The sequence below is a fragment of the Amblyomma mixtum genome, chromosome 3 (genome assembly GCF_055824585.1).
Source record: "Amblyomma mixtum isolate Tamu chromosome 3, ASM5582458v1, whole genome shotgun sequence".
NCBI classification, from domain to species: Eukaryota; Metazoa; Arthropoda; class Arachnida; order Ixodida; family Ixodidae; genus Amblyomma; species Amblyomma mixtum.
The window spans coordinates 229,237,530-229,263,804 of record NC_143014.1 but is presented as its reverse complement, the minus strand read 5'-3'; the positions used below and the strand labels follow the sequence as shown (position 1 = coordinate 229,263,804).

General features: G+C 48.8%; 1 protein-coding gene across 1 annotated transcript in view; it reads left to right on the top strand.

Annotated features, from left to right (window-relative positions):
* LOC149353956 (uncharacterized) overlaps positions 1-24,665 on the top strand; it is a 39,308-nt gene extending 14,643 nt beyond the window's left edge. The window contains exon 2 of the mRNA XM_089575890.1: positions 24,503-24,665. Within this exon, the coding sequence (XP_089432016.1) occupies positions 24,503-24,665 (163 nt within the window). The remainder of the gene's footprint in view (positions 1-24,502) is intronic.
* Positions 24,666-26,275: the final 1,610 nt, after the last annotated feature.

Genomic DNA, 26,275 nt, shown 5'->3' with positions numbered 1-26,275 from the left:
CTGTCCGCCGGTTCCTAGTTCTGGTGCATGATTTTAACAAGAAATAACTGTCATCTCCCGGCATCTCACGGAGCACGACACATTACCTAACAATTTCGCGCATGTTTCGTGCAATGGGGCACACAGCCTTAGTATTTTGTTCAAAAAATTCGAAGAGACATTTAAGCTGCACCTTAACGGTATGACGCGATAGCGTTGACGGGTTGGTGCCCATATATGCGGAATTGACTATTCTGTACTTTACATTTATAGATCCCAGAGAGTTCTCATGCTAGTGCTTGCGCAAAGGTGTAGCGCTTAACAAGCGATGCACACTGCCCTGCGATGGACAGTGTTGTCGTCGGTGTAGACTGTGACAGCAAGGTTACCCTTCCTGCGCAAGCTCTAGCTACCAATCATTAATTAAAGGGTCATCTACCACAGTGGACAGGTCGTGATGACGCAGCATGGTTACGTGACGTGCCGACTTTAGTGCGAAAGCATCACTTAATATTGATAGAGCTTAGAAGTGGACGAAGAAGAAGTGGTCCGCCATCTCGCTTGTGACGAGGAAGAAGAAGTGCTTCGCCTGCTTGCTGGTGACCGCTCGGCAGACTGGAACAGTTCTTGGGTATCTAACGGTGTGCCGTGTAATATTCGTGACAAATCTGGTGGAGGTGCGGGGTACGCTTCCAGACCCGCGTAGGCTACCGACCAATACGGATCTCACCCCAATTCACCAGCGCCGCGGCCGCCGCCTCCGTGGAGCATCCCCTGAATTTGGACTCCTTCCGGCTGCAACCAGGGCGACGCAACCCCGGCCTTCGGAGGCACTAGCTGCCATGGCAATTGAGACCACGCTACCGGCGCACATCCTCTGTCATCAGCCACGAACACCTTGTCGTTTCATGGCGACGTGTTCGAGGACGCCGAGGATTGGCTCGAGATCTTCGAACGGGTTGCCCGTTACAACGGCTGGAGTGACAACCGTAAGCTCCACAATGTCTATTTTGCACTTGAAGAGTCGGCTCGGACATGGTTCGAAAACCATGAAGCTTCCTTTACGTCCTGGGAAGCTTTCTGCCGCAATCGTAAAGCCACTTTTCCGAATGCAGACCGTCGAGAGCGAGCAGAAGCTGCGTTACACTCGCGCAACCAGCGCCACAACGAGAGTGTACGCATGTACTACGAGGACATGACTCGCCTTTTTAAGCGCGCGGATCCCAACATGACAGAAGACAAGAAGCTTCGCCACCTCATGCGGGGTGTCAAGCAAGAGCTCTTCGCAGGACTCGTGCGCAGCCCACCAAGCACTGTGGCAGAATTCCTCACCGTGGCGGCAACTATGGAGAAGACGCTGGAACAGCGAGCCCGCCAGTACAATCGCGATGTCAACACCTTCGGGCCTGATCCCATCTCCATGCCTCCCGGTATCGACGCGGCCTTTCTACGCGAGCTGGTCCGATCTGTCGTCAGAGAGGAACTGCAGGCCTTCCGTACGCCGTCCGAGACGCCATCTTTCACGCCTCTGAGCGAAGTCATCCGGGACGAGGTGCGCCTGGCAGCACAACAGCACCAGATTTCTGAGGTTCTTCGCCAGCCTGATGCAAGGCCCACGTATGCGTCCGTCCTGCGCCAGGCCCCTGGGTACGACGTCACTGCCGCGACTCCAGCAGTGCTCTCGTCGAGCTCCCCTCGTGGTGACGCTCCGCCAGCCTATCAGCGACCGCGAAAGAGTGAAGTGTGGCGTGCCCCGGATCGTCGGCCCCTCTGCTATCACTGTGGCGAGGCGGGTCACCTCTACAGGGCGTGCCCATACCGCCGCGTGGGCCTGCGTGGTTTCGCGCCGGACGACCCGTGCCCTCAGAACGGGGAACGACCGCAGGAGATAGCATTCCATCTGTCGTCGCGCCAGAACCACATCACGTCAGGCCACCAGGAGGCTCGATCACCGTCGCCGAGACGCTACCGTTCTCCAAGCCCCCGTCAAGCCGCAGGCTACTCCGGACGCCGTTCTCGCAGTCCACGCCGGGAAAACTGATTCCAGCGGCCTCTGGAGGCAAGGCCGCTGATGCTGGTACTTGTGAAGATCCTCCTGCGCCACTACCACGCGACGATGTTTCTCCGGGAGCGAGTAGCGACAGCATCCGACGCGCTACCTCCAATTTGTGCGTCAAAATTGACGGAATCGACGTGACCGCTTTGCTGGATACTGGTGCCGACTATTCTGTCATGTGCCTGGCCCTTGCCTTACAACTGAAGAAAGTTTTGACGGGGTGGTCGGGGCCTAGCATTCGCACTGCTGGGGGTCACCTGATTATCCCCGCCGGCAGGTGCACAGCTCGTGTCGATATCCGTGGTTTTGTGTACGTCGGCGAATTTGTAGTCCTCCGTGAGTGTTCGAGGGACTTGATCCTCGGTCTCGACTTTCTCCACACGAACGGTGATGTCATTGACCTCCACGAAGCACGGGTCACGTTCTCGGCTAAACGGGCCGTGGCGCGCACTGACACAGACGACTCACGCTTCACTGCTCTGCGACTTGTTGACGACGACGTAATGGTGCCACCCCGGTCCAGTGTGCTAGTTCTCGTAAGGAACGATTTATTCCACGACTGCGAAGGTGTCGCTGATAGCCACGTACCCCTGCTGCTCGAGAAGGGAGTAGCCGTCGCTCGCGGGCTCGTCCAACTACAAGACGGTTGTCCTAGTGTGCTCCTTACAAATTTTGCCAACGAGTTGCAGCACCTCGCCAAGGGCACGGCTGTCGCCTACCTGCATGACTTCGCCGTGGTGCCTCAAGTGTGCGCCCTGGAGACAAGCCCTCAAGACCAGGCTCCACCATGTCCTGTCCTTCCGTCCGTAAGAATCAATCCGGATTTGGCGCCTGAGCAGAAGGCTCTCCTCTCGGCGCTTATAACCGACTTCGCGGATTGTTTTGCCACAAGCTCCAGGGTCGGTCGTACGCCTGTCGCAAAGCATCGCATCATCACCGACGAGACTACACCACCCGTATGCCAGCGCCCATACCGCGTTCCTTCGACGGAACGCGAAGCCATTAAAAGGCAAGTGGACGAAATGCTCGCCGACGATGTCATTCAACCGTCGGCAAGCCCATGGGCATCACCGGTGGTCGTCGTGAAAAAGAAAGACAACACCTTGAGATTTTGTGTTGATTACCGCAAACTGAACAACGTGACCAAAAAGGACGTTTACCCACTCCCCAGGATTGATGATGCACTCGACAGACTACGTGATGCCAGGTTCTTTTCCTCCGTAGATCTCAAAAGTGGCTACTGGCAGATAGAGGTGGACGTGCGAGACCGCGAGAAAACTACTTTTGTGACGCCTGATGGTCTATACGAATTTAAGGTGCTCCCGTTTGGACTGTGCTGAGCGCCGGCCACTTTCCAGCGCATGATGGACACTGTCTTATATGGGCTCAAGTGGCAGACGTGCCTCGTACACCTGGACGATGTCGTCATTTTCTCGCCCACCTTCGAGCAACACTTGGAGCGGCTGCGCACAGTGCTCCGGGCGCTCCAATGTGCGCAACTTACGATCAAGACTGAGAAATGCTATTTCGGTTTTGAGGAGCTTCGTTTCCTCGGCCATGTTGTCAGCGCGCGCGGTGTTCTCCCAGATCCCGACAAGACCGCTGCTGTCTCCAGTTTCCCGCGTCCCACTGACAAAAAGACTCTTCGACGTTTTTTGGGATTGTGCTCTTACTATCGACGATTCGTCCAAGATTTTTCCAAAATAGCTGAACCCTTAACAGCGCTGACCAGAGACGACACAGCCTTCTTGTGGGGAAGCGACCAAGAGGATGCTTTCGTGGAGCTCCGCCAAAGCCTGCAACGTCCACCGATACTCGCCCATTTCGATGACGCCGCAGCAACCGACATACACACTGATGCTAGCAACGTAGTCCTTGGGGCGGTCCTGGTACAGTGGCAGGATGGCGCCGAACGAGTCATTGCTTACGCAAGCCGTACACTTTCGCGCTCGGAATGCAACTATTCAACGACTGAGAAATAATGTCTTGCGGTAGTCTGGGCCATCAGTAAGTTCCGCCCATACCTATACGGAAGACCCTTTCGCGTTGTCAGCGATCACCACTCGTTATGCTGGCTGGCCAGCCTAAAAGATCCATCTGGGCTGTTGGCGAGGTGGAGCCTCCGTCTGCAGGAGTACGACGTAACGGTCGTGTACAAGTCGGGGCGGAAGCACCAAGATGCGGATTGTTGATCACGCGCGCCAGTGTACCTGGCTTCCCCGGAAATCACTGACGACTTCTCTTTCCTTGGTGCTGTTAGCGCAACCGATATGCCGCAGCTTCAAAGGGAGGACCCAGAGTTAGCGCCGCTCATCGCGTACCTGGAAGGCTGCGATGGTCCCCGCGTTCCTCGTGTTTTTCTTCGTGGGCTCAAATCTTTCACTCTGCAGAACGGCGTCCTCTACAAGCGCAACTTTGAGAGCAACACCGCAACATTTCTGCTCGTAGTCCCGTCCCAGTTGCGACCTGATATCTTGAGCGCTTGCCACGACGAACCATCTGCCGGCCACCTGGGGGTCAGTCGTACCTTAGCGAGGATTCGGCAGAGGTACTACTGGCCCAGATTACTTCCATCAGTGCGGACATACGTCAAAACCTGTCGCGACTGCCAGCGCCGTAAGTCTCCTCCCTTAAAACCCGCAGGATTTCTTCATCCCATAGCGCCTCCGAAGACGCCTTTCCAACAAGTGGGAATGTGCCTACTCGGCCCTTTCCCGAAGTCATCCACTGGAAAACGTTGGATTGCTGTCGCGACGGATTATTTGACGCGGTACGCTGAGACAACGGCGCTTGCAAACGGAACTGCTGTCGAAGTAGCTACGTTTTTTGTACACAACATCGTGCTGCGTCATGGGGCTCCGGCGGTTATCATTACTGACCGTGGAGCTGCTTTCACGGCCCGCTTGACTCAGGCAGTCCTAGATCTGACCCACACGAGCCATAGGCGTACAACAGCGTACCACCCTCAGACAAATATATTGGTGGAGCGCCTTAACAGAACCCTGGCCGATATGCTCTCCATGTATGTGGATGTGGAGCATAAAACGTGGGACCAAATTCTCCCATACGTAACGTTCGCTTATAATACGGCCCTGCAGGAGACAACGCGGCTCACGCTCTTCCAGCTTGTCTTCGGTCGTCCAGTTGTTACTTCCTTGGATGCCATGTTGACCGTCGACCCTTAGTGTGACCTAGAGCCAGATCTTGACGTCGCCACTTTCGTTGAGCAGGCTGAAGAAGCACGTCAACTGGCCAGGCAGCGAATACACCGTCAACAGCACGTCGACGCTGACCGCTACAATCTCGGACGGCGATTTGTTACGTACGAACCAGGCGACCATGTGTGGGTTTGGACACCAGTTCGTCGCCGTGGGTTGTCCGAAAAATTACTGCGCCGATACTTCGGACCTTACCGAGTTCTCCGCCGCATTAGCGACGTGACGTACGAAGTTTCACCGACAACCCCAGGCCACCCATCGCAGAGACCACCGCTTCCGGATGTTGTGCACGTCATTCATATGAAGCCGTACTACAACCGCCCTGCTGATTGTACTTCACGCTGAGTGCCACCGGTTCTGTGTCGTGATAGCTGTGTTTAACTTTCCGTGTCCAACCCATTTTCCCCTCTATGAAAGCGGCCCGCATCGAGGCGATGCTGCAGAGGAGGGAGCAATGATACAGCTTAGAAGTGGACGAAGAAGAAGTGCTCCGCTATCTCGCTTGTGAAGAGGAAGAAGAAGTGCTTCGCCTGCTTGCTGGTGACCGCTCGGCAGACTGGAACAGTTCTTGGGTATCTAACGGTGCGCCGTGTAATATTCGTGACAATATGGTTAAAACTAAATATCTTGTCTGAAGCTTGAACTTCAGAGTGACCATACGTAACACGGTACGAACCAAAATACTTGTGTGAAGCTTAGCATGGGAGGTGACCTTGGCCAACCTGGAGAAATAAAATAAAGATTGCCGCGACCGGGTTTTCAACTGGCAGCGGGGCGAACGGATCAGCTTGGCAGGCCACTGCCACGGCCGCTTGATGCAAAGCGCTAAGCGGGGTGTGGCCCGCCACGTCGCACAGAAACGGTGCCTTGGGCCTAGTTCTCCGTGCGCCCGCCGCGGCGCAACTGCTCGGGGACAACTGCTCGCAGGAAAACACCGCGATAGCGGCGTCGGTACTCCCGGTGCTGACTGTCTGAGGCCGCAAACAGTGGGCATTCTAGTTCTTCATTAAAGGCTTCATTTTTAAAAGCCAGTTATGCAACAAATCATCGCAGCAGGTGGGAATCGCTCTTCTGGTGTATGCCTGAACGCTGTCCATAACGGCCCCCTATACGATACACAATCGGGAGAGCGGCTCTGCCTCAGGTTGATGCGTTAATGCGCCTGAAGATTTCAATCTACTTTTAAGGCGAAAGCCTTTTATGGTTCATGACTCGTCAGCGTGTCCGTCCGTCCGCGGCAGCTGTCAGTAATCAGTATGATAGTAGGAATGGTTAATGGTTACTTGAAAAGTCAGTAATGATAGTTAAGGGAGTAGTAGTAAATGTATGAACAGTAATGATAATTACTTAATGATACCCGCTAAACGCGCACTCTGCGCATGTGCAGTGCAGCCATGCGCAATCCTCAGGTGGTATAAAACCGGCTCATGTTCAATGACGTCACAAGTTTGCGCAATGGTCATGCCACACAGAGCTTTCTCAGTTGCTCCCTGAACGTTGGTCGAGGAAGGATGCCGCCCGCGCGCTCCAATGTCGCCCGCTACGAAACGCGCTCTCGATGCCGAACAGAAGCGTTAAAGAGTCGCCAAACGATCTTCAAAAGTTGCCAAGCAGAGGGCAGCAACAGAGGCGGTTCAAGGATTTCGCCTCTTCGCAATTTAGATCGTCAAAGTGCTCGCCTGATTTTTATTAATTTCTCGCGGCCCTATGTAGACGGTGAATGAGACGGGCACACAAAGCTGGTCACACACAGTAGATTTCCACTTCGTGTCAGCCGCGAAAACCAAAAATATACTTAAACCAGCATCTTGAAACTTTTATTGCACGGTCATACAAAAAAGGAAAGAACCATTCACAGACAAAGAACCTTCCTTGACCTTCCTGTACTGATCGCTTCATGCAGAGACGCGACACATCAGTAGCTAGGCCAGAAAAGACGCCCGGTCCTTTATTGTGCATAGATTTATAGCTGCCGCGAGGGAAAGGGAAAGGAAGAAGGGGCCTTGGCATGTTATCAGGCCTCTTGCTTGATAGCCACTTCTGATACATCTTCTTTCCTCTGTGAGAAGATCAGTTTTGACAATGCTCTAAGAAATTTGCCGAAACTTGTGATCATAAGTCAGCCGTTTAGGTTAAAGGCGTGGCCGGGTTGTCCTGCGTGGAATGGGTGGCATACTTGATCCCGCAGCTGCACCTGATGCTGTGAGCTGAGTGCTTGTCGCAAGTCCATCACGTGGCTCACCCTGACTATCGTCGGTACCAGGACGTGAGGTTCTGCTAGCCTCGGAGTGGATGTCCGCGTGGTCGTTGCTGCCATCGATGACGTTGTAGTGCTCTTGGGTTCGCAGCAGATGTTGCCTATTCCGTCTTAGAAGAGGGTCGTCGTCCGTTCTCACGATGTGCGATCGTGGAGCCACCTTCTGGAGAACCATCGATTTGCACGACCACTGGCGGCCGTCACGAACCCGCACCCTGTCTCCTTGCTGCAGTGGAGGCAGTAGTTTGTCCTTGGACGACTGGCGGTGCTTGACTACCGGGCGCTCCTTTCCGACGCTGCATTCAGGCAGAGTAGTGCGCAGCCAACGACCCTGCAACAATTCTCCCGGTGATTGTCCGTCCTATTATAAGGACGCTCGATATGATAAAAGACCCGTCCAGAAGTCGTCACGAGACTCTGCAGTTTTCTTCATAATGCTCTTCACTATTTGTACTCGTTTCTCGGCCAAACCATTCGACCGCGGAAATTCAGGGCTCGAAGTAATATGGACAAAGTCATAGCGCCGTGCAAACTCCGCGAAATCTTGGGAAGCAAACTGAGGTCCGTTGCCGGTACACACTTGGGCAGGAATTCCGTACCGCGCAAAAATAGACGCAACCTTTGTAACGACTTCGCGCGCAGTGGTGACGGCGAGCTTCTAAACGTCTGGAAAGTTTGATTGCGCATCAAACACCACTACGTACATGTCCCCAGCGAAATGAAAAACGTCGATTCCCACCCGGTGCCATGGCACCCTGGGTATTGGCCACACAATGAAAGGCTCAGATGCTTGCTTGTAGGCGTACTTTTGGCATGCGCTGCATTTGCGAATGAGCGTTTCAATGGCACTGCCCATTCCTGGCCAGAAGATCTTGCCCCGAGCTCTGGCTTTACTTTTATTCAGCCCAGGATGTCCCGCGTGCAACTTCTGCAGCATCTCCACTCTCATTGTCCTCGGTACGACAATTTTTCATCCTTTCAGCAGTATTCCATCAATTTCCGATAGTTCTGCTGCAAATGGCTTTAACTCTCCTTCAATCTTAGTTCCTTGTGCCACCTGCTCTAAGACTTTGCTCAAGTATGGATCCGCTAAAGTCCCACTTTGCAGGCGCCGTTCTGTTGGTGTGCTTACTATGCTTGAGAGGACCTGTACAGCATGAACTTCGACGTCTTCGGTTGACTCCAGGACGGCACGAAGGGCAGGAGCACGGGACAGCATGTCCGCCAACAGCAGGTCCTTGCCAGGAACAACCTGCAGTTCATACTCGTAACGAAGAAGACGAATAAAGAAACGCTGCAGCCTTGGTGGCATATCTCCGACTGCCTTTTTCGCGATTGCCAGCAAAGGTCTGTGATCTGTTTCAATGACAATCCTTTGGCCATATACCAGCTGGTGAAACTTTTCGCATGCGAAAACAATGGCCAGGGTTTCTTTCTCGATTAGCGAGTACCGTGTTTCGCTATCGGTGGGCGCTCGCGAAGCGTACATGACTGGGCGCCACTCACTGACAAGCTTCTGCTTGAATATTAGCCAGTTTCTTCTGATATTCCCAGTCAACTGAAGTGGACCCGGCGGTTTCACGATGTCCATTGCTTCTGCTGTTTGAATAATCCAGCTGGGCACACCGGGCCACTTCTGACACCATGGATCAATCGCTTCATGCAGAGACGCGACGCATCAGTAGCTAGGCCAGAAAAGACGCCCGGTACTTTATTGTGCATAGATTTATAGCTGCGGCTGCAGCGAGGGAAAGGGAAAGGAAGAAGGGGCGTTGGCATGTTACCAGGCCGCTTGCTTGATAGCCACATCTGATACACTTCCTTTTTGTAGTGATTCTCTGTAAAATGCAAGGAACATAGCAGAGGCGTGTCGCTTGGCACAAACTTGCTTCCTTACCCGGAGAGTCCTTGGCGTGCGATATTTTAAGCCGCGCTCCTCGACGCTATAATTCCGAGGGAAATTTGTGATATCTCACAGTTGGATGATTTCTGGAGTTTGGGACGCGCAGTGGCACACAGCATTTGCGCGGCATCGTGCCCCATACACGTCACTGACTTCCACACACACGTGCACAAAAAGCACAAAGCGTGCACTGCAGACACGAGGCAAACACTCACTCACGTGCACACAAAAAGTCCAAATCCAGCGCTGCAGACGCGAGGCAAACGTGCTCACTCACACGCACACCAGCCAGAAAACCCAAAGAAAGCACTGCAGACACGAGGAATATGAGGCAAACACGGTTTTACACGAGGCAAACGCGGTCGGACTCGACGAAGCAAGGAGCGCCTCGGGCGTCCACTCCCGGGAAACCGGGCGACTCGTCCCCGACAGTGGCGCCCTCACCGAGAACACCGGTCCCGACTTTAAACTCCGCCAGAGCGCGCTCGCCCATTGTCGGCGGCGGCTGTCTGGCTGCGCCTTGCTGTGCGCTTTGCATCAAGCGGCCATGTCATTGCACGCGATCAGTTTGCTATCGCCGAAGCCCATCACGCATCGTGATAAATTAAACATAAGCTAATCAAAAACCATAACCATGACCCAACCAGGCTGAAAAGATGCTTTTGCACGTCTACTCGGTTTAACCCGGCTAAGCCCCTACGATCTTATTCGCTCACAACGACGCCGATAACGATGTCGCCGGATTTGCAGCAGAACGGGAGCGTTAGCCCTATCGCGTTAAAGAGAGCAACCCTCATGTCCCCTAATCCACCTCATTGAAGCGTGGGGAACACAGTGGTGGCCGCATCTCCGGAGGCGATGTTCACCGGGACACACTTTTCGGATGATCGGCAATGGGTACCGCGTGGTCACGTCGTCAGTGTCTTCTTATTGCCTCGTTTTTCTTTCATTTGGTGCATGCTACCTCTGCTTTTGAAGTAATAATAAACTTCTTTATGATATGCATTCACAAGACTAAAGGTTGTGTCATTTTTATTCAACTTTTAATATCAAGGTTCCCAATGCAGTCCCCGCATTTTATCTGCTTTCTTGTTCGTGCCATCCCAGAAACCCGTTCAGTACTTCTCATAAGCACACCTCATTTGCTCTGAGTTGCTTGTCCGCATGCAAATGTCCGTTTTCAGTTCACGCATTCAGGTGCACAGGAACACCTCTGCAAACGTTACCACATTGCTGCCCTCCAAGTGACTCACGCGCTGCGCCTGCACTGCGGATGCCTAACGTCGTGAAATGGGCCAACGTCCGTCGTACACCTACAGTGCTGCAATGCATTGACTTTAGTGGGAGCCATCTTTGCCAGTATAGATAAGCTAATGTGGGTAACTCAGGATAGCCCTTGTATAACTACCACAGATAATAGCAGCGACGATTGCATAGGCCTAGAGCTTTCTTAGGCAGCGCAACGATAAAGTACACCCAATGCAGTTTAGTTTAGCTTAGTTTAGTTTAGTATATGGGTGTTTAACGTCCTAAAGCGACTCAGGCTATGAGGAGCACCGTAGTGAAGGCCGCCTCTGAATTTTGGCTCCCATCGAATTTCTCCCCCGCTACAGAATCGAAGCCGTTTTTGGGGTCAGCCCCCGAGCGCCATAACCACTGCGGCTCCTCTTCACCCATTGAAAGTGTAGAGGCGTAGAAGGATTAGCCTGCAGGCCTGTACAAATGGCTTATTTGTGAGAAACTTTTTGCTGCGCAGTCTGAAGTGACCGCGATGTACACTTTTTAGGTGGTTCAACGGGCTTAACTTTCCATGGAACAAGATGAAGACACAACAACACATAGTGCTTCTTCGTCTCATTCTGTAAAAAGTTAAGCGCGTTGAACCACCATGAACCACCTTGTAGGCCCAATTGCCTGTATTTTGCACCTTTAACTCACTCCGCCTTATGATTATCTGCGCACATGATATAAAACGGCGGGTTGATTCGAACCGGAGCGTACTCGATGTCTGCAATCCATTGGAATGCCGACTCAGGATATCCGGATCATCTAGAAAACGGCTTATAGAAACGGGATGTCCGCCACAGAGCGATCTTGACAGAAATACAGAAATAAGCACCGACATGAAATAGCTGACAAACCGATAGCTTACACGCCCATAAGCAGCGTTATTAACTCGAGAGCCAGTTCTGCAGCTGGCTTCGTGGGTAGTGTTGCATGCAGTCGTCATCGCCGGTAGCAGCGACGTTGAGAGCAGACAAGAAGGTGGTCTACCTGCCATATAAGTCACGTGGCATTGTGACGTCAATACTACCTTCCCACCGTAGCAGGTGACGCGAAGGCGATTGTTTTCAGCTAGAATTTTTATTCCAGTAGCGTACCATCATCACTTAATTCGCTATCCGAGTGTGAAGTTGATCTTAAAAGAGGTCCAAGCTGGTGCAGTTCCGTGCATGACACAACTCTAAAAGCGGTCAAGGCTGCTTACTTCTTTTCCACGTGCATTGTCCTTGCTCTGAATTCTTTCAATCTTTGCTAACGTAGCAAGCAAGTCGGCATTCGGTGTTTATATTACTTTTGTGGGCATTTAGCAGATGCATACCCGAGCCACAGGTAAACTATCGAGGGTGAAGCCCTGTATCTTGAATTACCTCGGTATGCAAATAAACTGTTTCCGTCTTTGACTGTACCTTCGAATCTAAAGTGTGAAAAACAGCATATAACGGTGTAACACCATTATACCGCTAATTACAATCTCAGTGCGCGTAAACAGCGATATGCACGAATGTGGAAGTAGCTTTCTAATTTTGCTCTTTTTGAGCGTTGGCTGAAAGGATGCTGACATTACATGTGATCTAGTTTAACTTTCTGTCCTCAAAAAGGGCGAGTGGGTAAAAAAACAAGTTTTCACTGCTGCAATGGATAAACCTCCTAGAGTCGCCGGCGCTATTCAGCTCCGCTGTTTTCTATCCTAGGACACTGCAAAACGACAGAGAGGAGGCATCCGTTATCCACATTACCTGGCATTCGTTGGCGGGCAATGTTGTGTTCTGGAACGTTTTGGCGGGCTAGTTGGTCAAGCATCTTGTATTGAACTGCGTTGTGTTCGTCTGTCTCCTCGTTTATTGCGCTTATTTGTATTCGCACTGTTCGATATAGGATTCTTGTGTTCTGCGCATGCGAAAACGGTACACTTCACCAATTTTCGGTGTCATTCTAGATCTTGTCAAACTATGAAAGCGGGGAATCTGACAATTATCGGTTGACAAAGAGATGCGAATCAACAATTGATTTCAAGTTAGTAGTTCTAGATCACTCATTTTGGCTCAGACCCATCTCATAATGGAAGCCGGATGGGAACGCATTACTAGAGGTGAATGGTGAATAATTTTCGAGCGCTTAATGCTTGGTAAAAAAATAAACTAGAAATACTGGCTGAAGAATGGATTCGAACGGTTGCCTCGTGCTTTGTAAAAAACAACGCTAATCGCCTTAAGCACAGGCGTAACGAAAATAGGAATTTTAAATGCCGTCCTCACCATTCTCGCAAGTATTCTCGCATTTTCACGCATGCGTAGAACAGAAATTTGAGTTCCAGCGAATTTCTGGTAAGCACACCGGCTCCTAGCGTGCAAATTGAACATGAGGGAGCCCGAATTAGTAGACCAAGAATAAGGACAAATGGTCGGAAGAAAACAAGCCGATTGGAGAAAATCCGTCTCACAGCTAAGATATTTTAGCAAGCATAGATAGAGTGTCGACTCTAAGTGGGAAAATTGATCTAAAAAACTAATGCGTAAATTTTCAGCAGAGTGGTTTGTTGGGCGAGTTGGTTTGCCATATTGAAATATACCTGCGCTTAAAAGACACGGACTGAAAGATAGAGACACACACACATAGCGTTGGACTTACAACTGAATTTTTATTCGGGAAACACTGCTCTTTATGCACACCAGCAGCTGATAAAAATGGAAGATGGTAACACCCGGATGATAAAAAATCGACAAACTGTCTCGTCACATGTCCAGTCCTACCTTCCCTTTTGCAAAAATGCCCTTTCCTTTGATAGTAGTGAAAGGGACGTGCTACTCACGCGTGCATCCCCACTGTCCGCTATGCTCATGGCTTCAATTATTTCACGCGCCGTTTGGTCCCGGTTACTGCTTACTATCTTCGTCTCGTTATAGGAAGGTACACATTTACACTCTTGACAATGAACCACCAAATTCCCATCGCCTTTCCGTTCCAAATTGGAAAACAAATTGGAAAACGTATGCAAAATAGTAACGTACCCAGAAAGAAAAACTAAGGGGTGTAAAAAGAAACACCAAGTCCCCATGGTCGCATGCGCAGGAGTGGTATACAGGTTGCCGCTTACATGTGGCAAAGCATATGTAGGCCAAACGGGGCGATGTTTGAACGAGCGGCTCCGTGAACATCGGAAGAACATGGAACGGAAAGGCGATGGGAATTTGGTGGTTCATTGTCAAGAGTGTAAATGTGTACCTTCCTATAACGAGACGAAGATAGTAAGCAGGAACCGGGACCAAACGGCGCGTGAAATAATTGAAGCCATGAGCATAGCGGACAGTGGGGATGCATGCGTGAGTAGCACGTCCCTTTCACTACTATCAAAGTAAAGGGCATTTTTGCAAAAGGGAAGGTAGGACTGGACATGTGACGAGACAGTTTGTCGATTTTTTATCATCCGGGTGTTACCATCTTCCATTTTTATCAGCTGCTGGTGTGCATAAAGAGCAGTGTTTCCCGAATAAAAATTCAGTTGTAAGGCCAGCGCTATGTGTGTGTGTGTCTCTATCTTTCAGTCCGTGTCTTTTAAGCGCAGGTATATTTCAATTCAGTAAATTTTCAGTTTTTGGAGAAGGTGCTTTTTGACCACACTGAGCATGAACCCCGCGCTTGGAGTCCGCAATTCAGGATTCCCTTTGCCGAAGCTGCTGCGGCCGCTGGATACCAGAGTGGTGCAATAAACACTGCAAAACAGAGGGAAAAGAATTGGAGGGGTTAATGTTGGTAAAAAACGTGGAAAAGAAAGCGACTGTATACCTGTTCATAAGGAAAAATGTCCAATCATGTAACAATCTCTTTGATATCATTCAACGGGCAGTACCACATTGTTGAAAATTGCGCTATTGATTGGAAAGTGGAAAAAGATGGAAAGACAATGAGTGCCTTCCGCCTCCCTCCAATGCCTTTCTCTCCGGTGTAATCAGAAGTGCTATGAATAATGTATTTTCTTCAAGGAAACTTCGAGAGAGTCCTACTCGTCGTAATGTCAATAGGAGCCCATTATAGTTTTGAGAATGTTTTGAAGCCGCGGTAGTAATATAGTTCAATTACCCCATGGGGGGAAAAGAAGATTGGGGTAGTTTCCGCTGGTATATGACATAAGGGTTTTGTGTTGTATGTTCTTGGAAAAGGAGCGTATTCTGATGGCTTTACTGTGAATTTAGCTGTTGCATATTTGTTCTGATATGAAAGTGAAATTTAAATGAGAATAAAAGTGAAGCTTAGAATCGACCCACGACGCACCGCATAGCTTGGGATAGGTTGCTAGTGTAATGTATGGGGAATTTGTGCCGCTATATGTGGTCGCTTCGACGCACTTATTCTTTCAATGTTTCCTTTACCTACTATTTCTATCAGCTCCTTGGTGCAGGAACGAGGCAGTGATAGTGGCCTGTATGATGATGTCCTCCGTGTTAATGGCACATACCGACGGCGGGGAATTGACCAGGGTGCATAGCGGATACAAACGGACTCATGTACAAGGAGTGGAGTATTTCGATAATTTTGGGACTTAAAGCTAGAATTTGTACGAAATAAAAATACGGAAAAGAAGAAGTGGTCCGTTTGGAGCCAGACCAGGGGGCCGCGTACTTTCCTTCTCTTCCTTCTTCCGTAATCTTTTCATGCACAATCTAGCTTTTACAGGAATAATATCTATCAAGTGTTCTGGATGTCATATTGCACTTGGTTACAGAGTGCAAAACACAAGCCAGCATCGGGCCGCCGCGGTGGCTCAGTGGCTATGGTGCTCGGCTGCTGGCCCGAAAGACGCGGGTTCGATCCCGGCCGCGGCGGTTGAATTTCTTTGGAGGAGAAATTCGAGGCCCGTGTACTGTGCGATGTCAGTGCAAGTTAAAGAACCCCAGGTGGTCGAAATTTCCGGAGCCCTCCACTACGGCGTCTCTCATAGCCTCAGTCGCTTTGGGACGTTAAACCCCATAAACCAACCAACCAACCAACAAGCCAGCATCACAATTGGGAGTGATGTGTGTGTGGATGCTGATGGTCAATAAGCATTACAACGCCTCTGGAAGAATCCTAACCAATGCATTTCAGAATGACATCTCCCGAATTATAGCGAGGGCGATGGAGTTTATGCCGTCTGCAAGGTGTCTAGTCGAAATATTTTGCAAAAAGATGCAAAAAGCACGTTAGAGAGAGCTATTGAGATTAAATATCAAGTATGAGTTCGCAAAGGCTCTTCATGGTAAAATGTTTAGGGGAATCCCCCAAGGTGGAGTAGATTTTGTAATAAGGGAGTAATAACTCATTGACATCCACTCAAGCGCAGCCATGCGGCTACTAAGGAAAGCTATAAAGCTTTCTCAACTAAACTAGGAGCTAAACTATGACTATGTGGGACGCTTATGTAGAGAGTTCTGGGTTATATCCGCTTCAGGTAAGCTTTTAGCTTTAGCCAAAATTTACGCAGAAAGCTGTATAGATTTTTTGTGTAGCCATACGGCTGCACTTGGGAGGACGTCAATGAGTGATTACTCCCTTATTACAAGGCTCTTCATGCTTCCGTATCGCATTATGTCATAACCCTTACTTTATACCGCAGGGGCTAAACGAGCACTATGGGGGATGCCTATGTGAGAGTTCTTGGCTATATCCGCTTCAGGTAAGCTTTTAGCTTTAGCCAAAATTTACGCAGAAAGCTGTATAGATTTCCTGTGTAGCCATACGGCTGCACTTGGGAGGACGTCAATGAGTGATTACTCCTTTATTACAAGGCTCTTCATGCTTGCGTATCGCATTATGTCAGAACCCATACTTTATACCGCAGGGGCTAAACTAGCACTATGGGGGATGCGTATGTGGAGAGTTCTTGGCTATATACGCTTGAGGTAAGCTTTTAGCTTCAGCCAAAATTTACGCAGAAAGCTGTATAGATTTCCTGTGTAGCCGTACGGCTGCGCTTGGGAGGACGTCAATGAGTGATTACTCTCTTATTACAAGGCTCTTCTATGCATGCGTATCGCATTATGCCAGAACGCATACTTTATACCGCAGGGGCTAAACTAGCACCATGGGGGATGCCTATGTGGAGAGTTCTGGACTATATACGCTTCAGGTAAGCTTTTAGCTTCAGCCAAAATTTACGCTCCTAAATTAGTCACCACCTAAATATGCGTAGGTAGCGCTTTCGCCACAGCCATTGACTCATACTGCGAGATCCTACTCCTAACCGCTACGTTGGCCCTGGCTGGTGAACCGAGGCTGCCAAGTATCTCCTAGCTGTGGTTCTTCGAATAACGACTGTGGGGTTGATTATAGATAAGAATCTGCCACCACCACTCATTTCACTACACTAGAGAGCCAGCATCAATTTTTGGAAGAGCCTATGGCCTAGAGATGTAAAGGAGAATTTCATTGAACATTTTAATTCGAAAATATCGGGTTCACCATGAATGTTTATGTAAATTATCTAACTAAGTTTGGGATTCGGCTACCCTTCCACACCCACCCTTTAATTTCGCCCTTGGCAAGATGCTGGAAATAATGATATGCGATTTCCAGGCCACAGATTCTACGCATATTTACTTCAGACGTGTAACAGAGACAGTATATTTTGGTTGATGCACTTTTTTTTTAATGTAATAGCCTTAGGAGCGAAATAGCGGTGAAAACTTTCCAGTGTCGCCGTCTGTCTAAAGCCTCCACCTGCCAGCTGCGCCAGGTGGTGTCTAGGGGGATTTCCTTCTCTCATCCTGCCACCTAGCAACCGACTCCTCTCCACCCTCTCCCCACGCCCTCTCTACTTGGAAGGAAGCAGATAGAGATGCCGGACTAAACATGACTGACCAACAATAACAATGAGTAAAAAGAAAATTATTCAGACCACAGGACGGCTATATGCAAAATAGACAGCCTATAGAAGAACCCTCAGTTCAAAAAAGAGGCTTGCGGGTGCTACTCGATATCCACTTTGCTCGGGAATAGCAACCTTGGTCTCACAAGCCCATCCGGCGGAGGTGTTTGAAACATCCACCTACCTGTGGAGTGGCTCATCGCTTACCCGCTGCACCACTGGACGGGTAGTATATATCAGGACTCGCCCCGATCTATTATTGTGACACGCTTTGAGTAGCTACCGCACCTGGGTTTAAAAATTAACTTGAGATGGTCAGATCACACATATTTAGCACAGAACCAAAATTAGAATAGACCGGTGAGTGAAAGAAGAATGACGTCACATTTCTTCGGCACCAATCCATCAATTATTTGCAGCTGAATTTTCTTCGTTTTTTCGCAGAGGACACTAGGATGATCTGGCATGCCTGAGCGTTCCCTCGACTCGCGTTCTTGGTAACATTGGTACTTTATAGTCCCTCGTACTGGAACCTTCAAGCAACAATGAAAAAAATGTGCGTTTTTATTATGACATTTGTGAATGAAATTGATTTATAAGGCTATTAGTCTTCCTGTTCTTTTTAACCAGGAATTTAGAGCCAGTTCTTGAACACATAGCAGCCTTATTTCGCTTTTTTCAAACAGAACTAGGGTAGTTAGCGTCATCGGCTGGCAATGAGCACTCGTATTCTTTGGGTAAACACGATGGAAATAAAAGGAGGCCTTATAACACAAAAAGTTTGCGCTTTGAAAGAGGAGGAGCGCGTATTGTAGTCTGGTGGTCGGCATAAAAAAAAATCATTTGTGATCCGAGAAGGTGCGATCCTGTCTGTGCGCCCTCCGCAGTCTAAGCATTTGGCCGAAGCGCGCTTACCAGGTGCACCCTTTATAGCTGCGGTGCCATTTATTACACACCCTTTATCGAAACTGCCATATAGGTAGCCGGTAATCATAAGCCCCGGCATACGTCTTCCTATAGCCCCCAGCTTGTTTTCGTCTTTGTGAATGCTGAGGGCCTAAAAAACAAAATTGGATGATTTTATGAGGGGGACTATGCCTCGTTATATCGCGATATTGTTTCCTTATTACTCATCCTTTCAAACATCAGCCACTCACTGGACTGTGAGAGCACTTGGGGCTTCTCTAAAAGCAAATCAGAGTCCCTTGTTGACATACATGGCCCGTGAAAAGCAACCGCAAGCACTTAATGTTCAAACCGCCAATAGGCCTGTTGGTACCACATCCTTTTTCGGTAATATGGGGACACAAGCTCCACAAGCACACGGACACAAGCTCAATTAGTTTACGGGAACCGTGCTCGTTTCCTTTTATTCGGAAGCGTACGCCCTTGGGAACAAATTGGATCGATTCACTTACAGAGCAACGCCATTATTTGGTGAGAAATGACGGACATGTCAAGATGCAACGGCTTTGTTAGGACAATCCTACTACCCTGCTCCGTGCAGCATCATGCAGCATTGTGTGTTATGTTGTGGCAGGTTTAGGCATCAGCATCTAAGGCTGCCGTGCGCCAAACACAAGCATCATGAAGCGTACCTCGAGTACATCCAACCTATTTCGAATCTCTTCACGACTTGACATCGTCGCTTCTGAAGTCATTTAACGACACTGCACAGTTACCTCAGACTAGCATACCAGACGGCCACAATAAGCAAGGAGCTGATATAGTGACCTGCGAAACTGTGGCGACATTAGTGGAGAAGAAAGCAGTGGTACATAGCGCGTGCCTCGACATTCGTGCGCGTTCTTTGTGCAATCGGTTCTGCACGAAATGTGAAGAAAGCGACGAAGAGTCATCATCCATTCGGCGCTCACTTGTGACAAAGAAGAGCGCTGCCATCTGCTAAATGTAGCGAAACCAGGCATAAATCGCCAGATAACCATGTAAGAACCCAGGGGCACTTTCTTGTGGCTGCGATAAAGCTTAGCAGAACTGAACGTCTAACACTGCCGTTTGCTGCACAGCATTGACACCTTAAAGGTACACTGGGAGCAAAGAGAAATTATCCTGTTTTGACCAGCGCATTCAAATAAAAAGTTGACAGTTTAACTAAAACTGTTGCTTTATAAGTCAGGAAACACCAAAGCTTGCAATACAGTGTCGCCATCATCGCCTAATTTCGGAAGTAAACTACGGTGCCTCGACACACTTCGTCGGGATAGGATCCCGGACGCTAGGTTACATTGTCATTTATATTGTCATGATTCTCACGGAATCCTTTTTTTTTTGCAGAAGCCACGTGTTTGAGTTGAGTGACAGGAAAATTACTAAGTGCAGTTTTATCAGCCATTACTGGATTTGCTATTGTCTGGGAAGAAATCAACGTATCCAGATGATAAAAAAAACAGTTTGGTAGCGTTGTGCACCGCATCGAATGGAATAAAGATTCACGATCTTGCCAGCGCAAAGAAATTGAACATGTAATTCTCTCTCTCTCGCTACACAGGTATTGAAGTAAAGTGCAGCATGCAAAATCCAGAAAGCGCGTAGACTTGATCGACGAGCGCATGTTTCATACAGATAGCTAATAAGTGTCCCAACACTAATATTGCAGAAGATTTAAAGATATATTCTTGTTACTTTAAACCAAATATATTCAGGCTACTTTAAATACTTAAATCGGATACTACGTGAAGATACAATTTTAAGGCGGAAGCCTTTAATGCCTCATTGTTGCAAGCAGACGTTGTCGACAGAAACGTGACGCTTTTCAATTGGTCGAAATGGTCGTGACGTCACAGTGCGCGAATTTCAAACAGGGCCAATTATACTTTGCCTAGTAACCATGCAACCAATTAAAGGGATGGATGGTATAGTGATGCTCCATGTAAGTGGAACTGTGTTTAGTTAATTAACCAATTAGCGCTACTAACCTTTCCAGTCAAACCAGATAAATAAAACCGAGAAGGAAATTAGTCGAGTTGGGGAATCGTGTGGTCCTCTCTTGTGTTCGTCTTGGTTGCGCTACTGTTCTTTTCTTACAAACATGCACCATCTAGCCCAACAAAAAGTTTTTAAATCGAACCAGGGTTTCCGGAGTGCGACGTGAGCACGCTAACCACTCCGCCATGTCAGCTAGACTGTTCGAAATGAACAAGGGCGCGCCTAGTGAATACGGTGTCTTCGTTCACTCCCATCTTCCTCCCTTCCGGTTACGACGAGGTTCATGTATCCGCCAAGATATGTGAGACAGATACATTTCCTTTCCTAAAAAACCAAGCGGTGCAAGACGCTGTCGCGTTCCACTGTTACAGGCAAAGCTTAACGTCTTAACCCCACATAGTGACACACGCAGCAACACCGCGCTTAAGGCTTCCGCCTCAACGCACTTTGGGTCAACAAAGTGCCCCCTGAATTTTTTGATGGCAACAAAATGCATGGTTTTAATGACGAAAGATTTCTTTCACTCACATTATCACCACTTACCTTTTGCATCATCTCGCCCTCCTCATGAAGATGTTATAATATTTTGCTTGTGCTTGCAGTTCTTCCTGCCGCGGTACCGGTTAAAGCACTTAAAAGCCCAACGTTTTCGTCTTTACAGAGGTCGAACTCAAGTGATTGCAGTTTGGTCGCTGCAATATCCCCCGTTTTCTTCCTGCTTCGATGCCTGGTTTTGGGTTGAAACTACGGTCTATTGGTGTTGCTGTGAAAGATGATTGCCACGGCCGGATTCTGCGGTCTTCATTTCAAAAATGACGTGAGAAGGGCGTGGTCTGCAGATTCTGCAGGAACTGGTTCACATGAGAGAGCTAGAATACTGGCGTGCATTGAAAGTCTGCGATCTACGAGACTGATGACCACGTGGTGCGTACGGTGCAAACAGGTGAGAACATTACGTAACCCCTGCTCTCGAGAAAATACTTTTTCGTCAAAGCCGCCCCGCTTTCAAATAAACGGAAACGCTAATCTTGATACTGACAGTGAAGGCTCAGTTCCTACTGAACATAACTTTTAAACGCCAGTGATCTAGAACCGTTCGCATAAAAATGCACGACGAACATCTAGAATCTGATGATAATCGCCTTGCAACCCGCATTCTGAAATTTGTATCTCTTGCCAAGCGGTAGCTTTAGTTATAGTTCAAATGAAATGAAAGTTTTAAGGCGATCAATTGGAATGTTGGTGAGGAAATGCGATACCACTCTTTTTCTTGCCTAATCGTTCAGTAAACAAATTACAACAAATTAGTAAAACAGCACTGCTGAAAAATATTCTTTTTTCGCATTTACAATTTCCTTGGCGTGCCTGCATCAAAACTGTGGTGCCAGTGTAAGGATCTTCTCTGCAGTGCGATAAAAATGGAGAAGGATTGGAGAACGTCATCTCCACGGGAGTAACGATATCCTGTGGAGCAACTATTAAATCAACAATTTGCTGTATTCCACGAAGAAAATTTTGTAATTTCTAGTTTCGCTGCCGTAATTAGCTTGTTTTTTCTGTTATCAGCAGAGGAAACTGTTGTCATTTGTTGTTTTTGCTTGATTGAGAGAAAGAAAGGAAATGAAATTCGTGAGCACATTGTGAGAGATATTCTCTGCATGTTCACAAAATGCCTTGATGTTGCCATTAAAAGGTCTTGAGACAGCTGATAGCCGAATATGTTACTTTTAATCAGGGACATTTCTAATTAAAACATGCTATTCTTAACACAAAATTAAAGGTTGCAAAAAAAAACCACCCCAAAGTACCGCCTTCACCATACGGGCGGTACACGGTGGCCCGGAAGGCGCGGCGACCTGCGTAGAAAAATAAATAAACAGAGAACTGCATGAGACGAAATAAAAAGGGAAACAGGAACTGCTAAATCCGCATCGCCTAATTCAGTAATCAGAATCAATAGAGGCAAAGAGGTCACCACCTGTTTAATCGATTCTAGAATATGCGTGCTGTATAAATAAAGATTGCGAGTAGGCAGGAAAAAATGTTGCACAGAATATTCGTCTACTGCAGCGTAGTTTTTATGTGAGCCTGATAGATAGTCTGCGTATTCACTACCACTCGGCAATCTCATTCGGCTTCATGAAAAAACTTCGAAATCCCGAATCCCACTGGTAACGAAACTTTTTTATCTTTAGCTTAAAATCTCTAGACCATCAAGTCTTAGTTGATGATGTTAACTGTATACTGCAGCCACCTCCTCACCTGAATGCCAAATAAAGGCTGTCTGTGAGGACGACACTTGAGAAAACTATTGGCCCCTCATACCGATGCAGAAACCCACGAGGAGGCTCTCTTCTACAAAAATATTGTGACGAAGACGAAGCCCGCGCTAGGCCAGCGGCCATTAAATAATCTCATAGGCATCGTTCACCACGCCTCATTCTTCGGCTGGCCGCCGCGTTACATTTGGTGTGAGGTGCTGGGGTCCCTTCATCGCCATCGTGGTCACGGAGCTTCGGCGTCCTGGGCCTGCCATGGACGTCGGCCGTGAGTACCTGGTCATCGCCGCACGGCCGTGCCCCAGCCCGCCTGACCTGAACCGACCTCGCCGCTCACCCCAGCCCCGTCCCCCGCCCGGACCACACGACACGACGACCCAAGACCGAAGACCCGACGGACCCAAGACCCGACGGACCCAAGACCCCACCGACCCAAGACCCTGCCCACACATCAGGACACCGCCCCCCTGCCCCTGCCGTTCGGTGCGTCCAAGGACCTCGGCCGTCAGCTCCTGGCACCCTAGGGCCCGGATGCTTAAAGGACCGGGACTCATTCTCTCATCTTTCTCATCGTGGCGGCCAGCACTGCACCATCTTCTACATATTGTTCGATCCTTCACTCAAGACCATCGCCATTTCGCCGTCTGTTCGTCACCGATCGGGACGATCGCTCGGAGGCCCCGGGTAGAGTGACGAAGACGAAGCCCGCGCTAGGCCAGCAGCCATTAAATCATCTCATAGCCATCGTTCACCACGCCTCATTCTTCGTCTGGCCGCCGCGTTACAATATAACCGCCTTTTCGATATGTTTGGCTTAATTCCAACCGGCATAGTATAATTTTCGAAATGTAGCGTGAGCGTTGATATACTAGGCGTCTACACACTCTTTGCGTAGTTAAACAACGCACTAATACCCCCTTTAAAAGACCATTATAGGGACAAATGCTACTCTGGAATGAACGTTAACGGTATTCCGTATAGGTGGCAGCATAAGACGGAATGTAACCGACGATAGGACAAAAGTGTGTTGCATATGGCTCATATTTTGCCGCGTTTCACTGCGTATGGGAATAAAATACCAGTTCAAAACAATATCGGCCCCTGCTTCCACATAGCTTCTAAAAAAGTGACAGGCAATGGCACTAAAGCGTCAGCAAGCGAGGAAGCAAGAAAGAGAGACAAGGAAGCAAGCAAGCCATATCCTACCAAGAACCTTAGGTTCAAAGTATAACTCAGTTTTTTTTTACTATTCTGCTTTCTTCAAACCTACGTCTAAGGCGCCTTTTTAAAGATCGTAAATGTGTTTACTAAATTGCGCTCTATGGTACCAAAACTACTGCACCTAGCTAAATCCAGACAAAAAGAACTCGGCAGGCTCTGCGTCGGCTACTCAGTCGAAGAGAATGCTAATATGATACTCGGAACTGCGAGACAATACGTGTCGGTTCAGCCGCATAGTCAAACCTTGGGCGCAACGGAGCACATGCGTTTGGCGCTTCTGCAACTGTTAGCAAAATGTTGGGTAGCCGCTGGCGCTGACGAGTCACCAGGCTGCCCAGGAGTGGAAGAGTTGTCAGGTGTTCCATGTCTAAATTTCGCAGGTGAAAGTTTTAAGGTCTTTATCAGAAGTGTGCAGGCGTCTGTAAGATGGAACTCACGCATGCCGGCGGGGGAAAGCAGCCGAGATCACCGTGGGCAGACTCCCGCCAGACCTCTCCACTGCTTTGTGCCCCTTTTAGTGCTGCCAGCACCTTGGCAGTGGTAGCAGTGAAGGAGGCGGTGAACGGCCCAGCCGATAACCCTTTGCGCGTAGTGGAGTACGCGGGAGGCCAAACACAGACGTCGCTGTCCACGTATGCCGGGGAACCGAGCCTGGGCCGTTGGCTGCAACAGACGCGTTAATAGACGACGTCCACTTAGGCATTTTCAAAGAGAAATTCAAAGCAATGTATGTATACCCAACACTTTCGTGCAGAAGATAGATTAGTCACTTAAACGTGCCGAAAGAAAAGGATCCATGCAGCCACAATTTGATTCGAGAGGAATGTCGTTCTGAACTAAATATTAAATCTGTAATCCTAGAGGTAAGGGTAAAAGCGTAGCGCAATAAGGCGAGCACACAGGAAGACAGACCAGCACAGCTCTGTCTCTCTAAGTCCTCACCTTATGGCGCAATGCTTTTACCCTTTCAATATGAGCCAACAAGCCCGAGCGTCTACGCTTCTACCGGTAAGCATAACGATTAAAAGTTGCTCCTTTTCCTTAGCCGCGGAGGCCGGATTCCTCTCCGCACGAACTCATAAAGATTGGCTTAGTAAAAACGACGGTACCATTGCGTGGATTTCGCTGTAACAGAAGCAGCGGAACGTCCAGGTTTAACAAACACGCAAAAGGAATGAAGGGGCATTGCCCGTACTAATGGAGTTTTGTTGTAAATCGGGCTCTACGTAACAAAAATAAGCATTGCCGATATAACAGTGCAATTTCGGCATCATTCTTTAATTACCGTTCACAACTCGGAGCCATCGCTTCGCACATCGCTTTCCAGCTGAACACTCGTCGGTTATCGCTTAACACTTGTTTCTTTGTTCGTCAGTGATAGATTTTCTTTGTACTCATCTTCTTTTCTGCCATATAATCTAATAGGAAGTTATCCTTTCCACAGTTGTAGGAAAATACTACTCCGAGCCAATACTGCAGGGCCATATCAGGGTGTCATCACCGCAATTGGTACCGTCAGGGTGGTCGACGCGATAAAACACTTATTTTCAGCTACTTTTGTTTGGTAGTTCTTTCTTCTGGTCTACATCTTCCTAGTCTTGCTCTCCCATGGCATGGGCAACGCTGGCTATTATTCCCCCCTCTTCAAACTTCAAAGGCATCTCAGGAACTTTTTTTTAATCTGTCCACAACTCACTGCAGCTGTCCTACTAGCGCCTTATCGGTTATTTTATCGGTATGGATATCGGCAAAATCCAGCATCACATTACATTGAACAAGGGAAGATATGCACTTGAAAAAGTACGCCGCATGCTCTGCCTTCAAGCATTCCGAGATAGGCGATCAGAGCGCTCGTTGATGGGTACAAATTAGATTGCATGAGTTCTCAGTCGCAGAAGGAAGTATTCCGGTAGATCGCGGGAGATTTCGCTTCTCGATGCCAAGACGAGTACTGTCCGCGTGCTTGGCTGATCGGGCAAGTTGTTAATCCATTTAAGCTAGGAAAACAACACTACGCAACATTAAGCCCCGGAAGAAGGAAACCGGAACACGACGGGGGTGAGCGTAGCTTCTGACTTGCAGAAGCAGGACTGATAACCATGTGCTAACAGCGTCATTTTGCCACGTGGCCGCACAACTACATTTCACGAGTCATTCTGCGAGCGCACTGCTCATGACTGGAACGGCCTTCCCAACCACATGGCGCTCGCCGACGATCCTACACGACTCAAGACCTCTGTCGCAGAACCTATCTCATCATAACCTTGTACACGACAAGCCTGTCCCAATTT